This window comes from Scyliorhinus canicula, chromosome 1 (assembly GCF_902713615.1).
Source record: "Scyliorhinus canicula chromosome 1, sScyCan1.1, whole genome shotgun sequence".
Classification (NCBI taxonomy): Eukaryota; Metazoa; Chordata; class Chondrichthyes; order Carcharhiniformes; family Scyliorhinidae; genus Scyliorhinus; species Scyliorhinus canicula.
The window spans coordinates 45,004,885-45,012,912 of NC_052146.1; the positions used below are offsets into that span (position 1 = coordinate 45,004,885).

The 8,028-nt window shown below is 45.8% G+C and overlaps 1 protein-coding gene across 1 annotated transcript; it reads right to left on the reverse strand.

Moving 5' to 3' along the window:
• Positions 1–2,676: 2,676 nt before the first annotated feature.
• LOC119962246 (frizzled-10-B-like) lies at positions 2,677–5,831 on the reverse strand. The gene has a single exon (XM_038790237.1). It carries the CDS (start codon positions 5,331–5,333, stop codon positions 3,570–3,572), a length of 1,764 nt encoding a protein of 587 aa, XP_038646165.1. The 5' UTR covers positions 5,334–5,831; the 3' UTR covers positions 2,677–3,569.
• Between the last annotated feature and the right edge of the window lie 2,197 nt (positions 5,832–8,028).

The following is an 8,028-nucleotide window of genomic DNA, read 5'->3' on the forward strand; positions in this document are numbered from 1 at the left end:
CTCACTTTTACTTTATTTTAATTATACGTAATCTTCTATGAGGCTAAATTAAACCTCTCCCAGCAGTATGATGTAGCAGTGAAGGATAAAATTATTTTAGAAAAGTAACACAGAACTATTGCGTTTAAGTATATATATGTTACTGGTTTGGTTTGGGCCAATATTCTACATTTAAAACCTATTTGCGTGATGAAAGCTGTCGCATTTTTCAATGTTGAAGGCACTTGTACCAGTGACGTTAAAACCAACCAAAAGGACCCAGCTTCAAATGGAAAAGTCAGCACTTTTTGATCCAAGTGTTTGAATTGCAGTTTTTACAAAAAATATATAATAATTAATTTGTTTACAACCAGCTTTCTTTATGTGCAAAAATCATCGCCAGTTGTCACAAAATATTGTACTTCAAACGAGATTAGTCCATAAAATAACCATGCAGCTGTGGTCTGCTATTGTCTTAAAGGGGTATGGTCTTCGTAGCGATAACAAATGCTTTGGGGGAAGGACAAAGATGGTCTGCAATTATATTGCCCTTAAGACACTTGCAGCTGATGCACTGATCTGTTTTATTATCATTTGTCTCATGAGGACCTGGGCATTTGTATGCAAGTAAAATAACTTGCCACTTATTTGCATGTGTGACGGTCCTTTAAAGTTTGAACTTATTTTCTTTGGAATTTTCTTGCAAGGCAAAGCTGGAACAAATGAATTCTGCTCAGAATGGCTACCTCGCTTTCCTGCTGTCAGACCAATTGTTTACAATTAAATTTTCATCCAGCTCGCAATTCCGGTTTCGGAATTGGGATCTTGATGCAAGGTCTGAACGGAATGGTAAATCAGCAAACTGCTTTAACATGGAGCGCGCGGCTTCTCGAGGTAATGAAAACCTGCTTGAAGTTGCACCAAAAAAGTTTTTTTTTTCAGACAGGATCTGGCAGCGCTGGGAGGGAGGCAGCTGGCTTCTGGCAGATCTGGATTTCCAAACAGGTGTTGCTCGGAGCCTTCAGGCCACAGGGCTGGAGAGATCTGCAGAGCCTGTCACGTTTGATCAAAGGAACCAGAAATACTGTCTAATCACAATGATTGGCCTCCAAAAAAAAGCTGACTGTTTACAGCACTCAACATGGAACAGATTTTCGCCTCATTAAAACTCTGTACATAATTTGTTATCATTGAACGATAATTAATAAGACCGCAGGTTTCACTGGGGCTGGAGCAATACAACTGAACCCTGCAATGGTGAAGATAATTCATGTCCCGCCCGGTGCTGCGGCTAAAAATGAAACATTTTTTGCGGACTAGTTGGAAGATTGGCCCAATTCTTTTTTTTTAATTGGTGTGCTCGCTACCTCAGTTCAGAACCTCCTTCGACAAAAGAGTCCCTTCCCTCAATCGTCCGTGTAAACAGTAACATTTTTGAAAGGGCATAGGTCAGAGTAAGATAAGTTGATTTGATCCAAACAAACTAGAAGGCAAAAAAGGACCCAAAACAAACTCAGACAACAGTCTCTTTCATTCAATTCAACTAGCTTGTCAAGTTCAATGTATATATTTACACAGGCTGGAAATATAAAGACACTGCTTTCGGGAAGCGCGGGGAGGAATTTGGTGAGAGATAAGGCCTCAGATTTGTCCTTCGCATTCTATCTATAACTCCATAAAACCTTGTTTTGGGGAAAATCTGACAATGCCAGTTCCTTTGCCCTCACATTTTATCCGGAGTTCCTATTTTTGATTTCCCTGCCATCAAGTGGCAAGTTTGACATTTTAAGTTTGACAAGTTTAAATCAAAGAGTCACCACCGATTGTTCCGAACATTCATCTGATAGCTTCTGCAACTCTGGTATTTTAAACCATTTTAGAATTATATGACAAGCCAGCTCTTTAATTACAAGGACTTCACAGAAGTTTGTGCTTTTTGAAGATTAAATCAAGATGTTTCTTGCCGACCATTCACCGTTCCCTTGTTGCAAATCCAATTATAATAATACATGTGAGTTTTGTTACTGTGTCATTGAGTGGAGCATTCCACCAGCCAAATTGCTTCAGTTAAAACGCAGTAAGCCCTTTCAGAGGGTAAAACAATCACCAGTTCTCTCAAACTTTCAAATTGACAATATATGATATCAGAAAATGCCACCCTTAGAGAATAATTTTTTTAAAGTTGGTTAAATGTTGATGTTTTAAGCTTGATGACAGAATATATTAACAGGCTATTTGTTGGAGCTGGTCCTCACCCTACTATCTTTTTTTTGAAGTGGAAGAACCTGCAGTTGGTGAGTGCTGGGTTCGCGAATCTTGCTCTAAGCAACCCATTGAGAGTAATAATATAAATCAACATTGATTAATTAACTTTAGAGCTGGGCTGACTGCGGTATTTAGTAAAACACTATCCCTTTTAAAGCATTTTAAAGTCTGCATTATGTTACAGTTAATATAAAATGCGACATCACCGTGGCACCATTCACTTACAACTTTAATTAACTAAGGTCACACAAATTCTGTTCATAACAGGTCTGACCTGCACTTTCTTTAATATTCCGCCTTCATGTAGCAGCAATAAATCAAGTTTAGCAGGCGGCAGCTTTGCATTTTGCATTTTATCCCGGGGCACTGCCGTTTTAAGACAGTGTGCCATTAAACATGTGGCCTTTTAAGAATTGTCACATATTCAACAGATTTCTTGCCAAACTAAAGAAACATTTTATTTTATAAAATAGACAAACTTGACGACAATTATATTTTACAAGTATGTACAAAGGTCTCAATGTGCTTCACAAAGCACGTGAAGAGCTACAAGATCACAGGGGCTCCCTGTCCACACAAACTCTTTGTTTTATCTAGTGCTTGTTGATCTATTCATGGCTAGAATTAGCTTTACAATAAGACGAGTCGATAAGCTTCGTGGGTCTCTTTGAATCGCCCGTTTACAAATCAGTTCAACTTGTCTGACACTGGCCTAATTTCCATCAGAAAGCAAAATGTGTCATTAAAGAACTTCTGTCGCCCATACCTCTAAGTTCTTTTGTCAGAAGAAGATTCTTTGTAAGCCTTTTATCTGCAGCTGATTGTTGAAGAGAGAAAGAGAGAGAAACTATTGCACATTGTTAAAACTGCCCATCCTTTTGGCAGAATATTGCTTATCCACAAGATACTGAATCTTTTGAAGAGACCCTACTTATCCCTGAAGGCTTCAAGTTAAAAGGCAAATAGTTACTGAGTCGGATGAAATATGACCATTGAACTGTTAGTCAATCCAGAATTACAGCAGGGTGCAGATTGTGGGAGCACACACACACATCTCGGATGATTTTGGGCTCCAAATGTTTGAGGTGTCACAGGTCCCTCTGATAGTTTAACCTTTGTTTGAACCTCAGCATCCTGCCCAAGTGAGTGGTGTTGCCAGAAATGGAAACTATTTCTCCTTAACGTTTTCACTTTAAGCAGGGAGTTAGTTGTTCATTGTCTGCATGTTCCCCGTTTTTAGGGCATTTGCCTTCCGGACCAGCCCTGCATATAGGGGAAGAGAGCGAGAGAGAGCGGGAAACAGCCTTACATTTGAGGCAATCATTTCAAACACAAGTTGGTGGGAGTGCGGGTTCGTATTTGCCGTGTGCTTTCAAGGGAGGGTGGGCTTTTCCATAGGAACCCCCGCCACTGCTGGTGATAACGCTGGCAGGTTTCCTGCGGACCCTTCTTCTGAATCTCCTACTGCAAATGTTCTGCCAAGACTGCAGAGTCTTGGAACTCCAAATCCACACGCCGCTGGTGATCCCCACCACCAGGAGCATGAATATCTTGACCATAAAAATCTCCACTGCTGGTATGGAGCTGTTCATGGTGCAGTCCAGAGCTTTGGAATGGTTGGCCGCTTTGCACTTCTCCCGAGTGGCCAAGAGCTTCCAATAATCCATGTTGAGGCGCTCATAAAAATAACAAGCGATGACACAAGTAGCAGGGACAGTGTACAACACGGAGAAAACGCCGATCCTCACCATCAGCTTCTCCAGTTTATCCGTGTTCTCTCCGCCGGTCTTCATGACCCTCCTGATGTGGAAAAGCGCCACAAATCCAGACAGAATGAAGGAGGTGCCGATGATCAGGTAGCAAGCCAGGGGGATGAGCACAAACCCAGTCAACGCGTTGACATCCATGCTTCCCACATAACAGATGCCGGTCAGTTCATCCCCGGCCACTCTCCTCATCACCAGGATGATGATGGTTTTGATGGCAGGGATGGCCCAGGCAGCCAGGTGGAAATAGCTGCTGTTGGCCTCGATGGCTTCGTGGCCCCATTTCTTCCCAGCCGCCAGGAACCAGGTGAGGGTCAGGATGACCCACCAGAGGGAACTGGCCATGCCGAAGTAGTAAAGGACCAGGAAGACGATGGTGCAGCCCGTGCTCTCCAGACCCTCCTGGATAACATAGAGGTGGCCACTATCTCGGTCACAGGCGATGCTGTCCCCTCCAGCGAAGAGGCGGATGATGTAGCCCACCGAGTAGACACAGTAGCACATGGAGAGGAAGATGATGGGCCTCTCCGGGTACTTGAAGCGCTGGGGGTCGATGAGGAAGGTGAGGACGGTGAAGGCACTGGAGAAGAAGCAGACCACAGACCAGATGGCGATCCAGACGAAGGCGAACCTCTTGTCCTGCTTGGCCCAGTACACATCCACATTGGGGGAGCAGAGCGGCGCGCACGAAGCGCTCTTCTCCACCCGGTGGAACTTGTCGTAGTTGTCGCAGGCCGCCTGACCGGGGCTTTCGGGCGGGAAGGGGGGCAGCTCGGGGCTGCCGGCCCGCAGGTGAGGCCTGTAGACGGGGGGCGGCGCGCTGCCGGCTGCCCGCGGGCCGTCCTCCGAGCCGTTGCTGGGCGCCTCCATGCACAGGAAGTTGGGGTCGTTCTTGTTGGGCAGCTTGCTGCAGTCGAGCGAGTCGGGCCAGCGGAAGCTGAACTGCTCCATGATGGGCGAGCACTTGAGGCGAGCCTGCTCGCACATCACCCTGCAAGCGGGGATCGGCGTGGACACCTGCTCCGTGCACATCGGCGCGTACAGCGAGCACAGGAAGAACTTGAGGTGACTGTGGCAGCCGTACTCCACCAGGGGGGCGAACTCGTGCAGCTTGATGGCCGCTTCCCTCTGGTCCTCATGACCCATCAGGTTGGGCATGCGGGTCATGTTGTAGCCAATGTCCCGGCACATGGGGATGTCGATGGCCTGGCACCGGGCCTCCCTCTCCGAGCGCTCCGACTCCATCGAGCTGATGGCCAGGCTGCACAGGCTCAGCGACAGGCTCAGGGCGCACAGGCGATTGACTTCTTCCAACCGGCCCATCTTAAAGGCGTCCGAGTCTCCTTCTCCTGCCAACCGCCCTCCCCGCCCATCCACACACACACTGCCCTCCTTGCAAACTTAACCCGCCACTGAATCCGGCGTGAAGGGCGGGGAAGGGCGAAGGTGAACTTTCTTCTACATCCAAACTTTGGCTGAGTGCTGGCTTGGAAGGGAGGGGAGGGGGGGGGGGGGGGGAGTTACCCCCTCTTCGCAGACTGGGGGTAGCAGGAGGGTGAGTGGTGCTCAGGACCGGCCACAAGTCTCCATCCTCCTCACCTCCCGATGAAACAAAACAGACCAGTCCCGAACAGCAGCCGATGGCAATGTATTTCCCCTCGCCTTAACTTCAAGGGCTTGTTTCCGAGCGCTGCTGTCTTCTCTGCAGTGGGACCCAGGTAGAAAGGAAGTAAACACACACTCTCAGTGTGTACACACACACACACAGGCAGCTCTGACTGGCAACTGCAAAGTGAGCTAATAGTGGGCGGACCGTCTGTGAAACTCCGGCACACAAAAAAAGAGCAGTTCAACAATAAAAAAAAAGGCCAGGGGGAGGGGGAGGGAAGCTGGGGCTGGGTGATCATCAAAAAGATCGACCAAACAAGCACTTGGGCCACTGCCATTCATCTGATGCCGGGTGGATTTCCGCCACTTTTCTATTAGGGAAAACAACGCAGAAAGGAATATTTCCACCCCCACCCCCTCTCTCCGGACCACTTCATTATTTTCTGGTAACACTTGCTTTAGTGGAAAGTGCAGACCTCTTCACTGGAGGTCGGCGGTTTAAACAGACGGTGGATAGACATAAATGGACGGAGAGGAAAATGGGAAAGGCCAGAAGCTGTTAAAAAAATCCCCCCCCCAAACTCCCCATATTAACTAGAATCGGAATCTCTTTAACTTTCCAGAAGTTTGAAAACGCTGGAACTGATACTCTCCCCCCCCCCCCCCCCCCCATACACAGGAGCAAAAAGACACTCAGTTTGCAAACTTGGGAACTTACTATTAAAGTTTATTAATCAAAGATCTTTTGCCCTGGTAAAAAAAAATCTGGATTCTCACTGTTATGAAAAAGTTCCTGAACGAGAGCCTTTTGTTATTGTTCTTTAAAACAAAAACAAAGGCATGTTTATTCAGGCAATGTTACATTTGTGAAGCTCCATATTTCCCCCAGAGTATTTATCTTTTTTTTTTAAATAGCTTGCTATCTAAGCAAGTCAGTTGAACTGGGAAACAATCGGCTGCCTACCTACTGCAGCGAGAGAGAGCGAGAGAGAAATCAGCAACTGACTAAGATAATTCTGTTGCTAATAAATGAAAAGGCTCTTTGATGCCTGAAGCTGAAAAGAGATTTTTTTTCTCGGGTCGGATTTGAAACCTGTGCAAATAGCAGGATCCCCGCTGGATCGCTCCAACAGAGGCGGACCCCCGGCGGCTGGTGTTACGGAGAATTGCAGGAATTTTATGGCTGTCGTTCGCTGATCTTTTCTTCTTTTGTGTTCTTTGAAGAATGACTTTAGACATTTTATTTACATATTTAACCGTGGATGAAATAAAAAAAAACACTTTGCATTTTATTTCTCGCAAGGGAGTAGTTTGAATGAGTGGAAATCTTATTAAATCTACGATGCTATTAAAAAAAAATATTTTGCAAAAAAAAATCGTATTTTGCGATTGGCTAGAATGTAACATTCTAAATATTTGCTTCAACTCAATTGATTAAAAGTTGCTTTCCACGCGCACAGAATGTCGAGTCTAGAATTGGCCGAGGTGGGTTGGCGAAATTATCTTTTGCTTTAACCTCCAGATTTAAACCCCCCCCAAAAATGAGCCAGGAGTAAATGTCCTTCTGTTAGGAAAACAGCAGTGTGGCGGAAGCCACCTCTCCTGCGTGTAACAGACCCACAAGTTACAATAGGAATCGATACATTGCTCCACTTGGGGCTGTGCAAATGTTACAAAGTTGAAACAGATACACAGAGACTTTCACACAGAAAGTAGCTGCCGTTTCAAACAAAAGGAATGTAGCCACACACAAAAAAAGTAGTAGAGGGCTCTGACACAATGAAGGAGCTCTACTTATTTTTCCTTTCCCCCCCAAAAAAAAAATCGGGGTTTGAAATATTACAGACGGTTCAACAGGGTGCATCTTCTGTGAATTGCAAATAAGAACATTTCTTAATCCCCTTTATATTCACTGGCTTCGGATCAGTGGCATCTAAGCGGCTCCCCACTGCTCCTGGCCCAGGAGGCAGCTTTCAGTCCTCCTGTTTCTCACTTCTATTCCCACACTCCACAGAGAGAGAGAGAGAGAGTGAGAAAAATCCAGGCACAGACACACTCTCTTAGATTAGATTAAACTCATTCCACAGTCCCTGGAGAAAGTGAGGAATTGAGCACTTTCTCTGTTGCTTGCCACTCCCTCACAATAAGAAATGACTAGGTTACAAAGGTCCCACAACTTTCTTATTATTTCTCACAATTGCCAGGTAACTTGCGCCCCCACCACACAACCCGCCAGCAGCACCACCCCCCCCCCCCCCCCCCCCCCCCCACACACACACACACAAAACCCACCACCAAATCTTTCGTGGCCGGCTGCATTCAAATGCCAAGTCCTTTGTTTGAAAGCGTTGGAGTATCAACATTTAAGTATTGACAAAGAATACGGAAGCAACTTAATAACTTCAAAAAA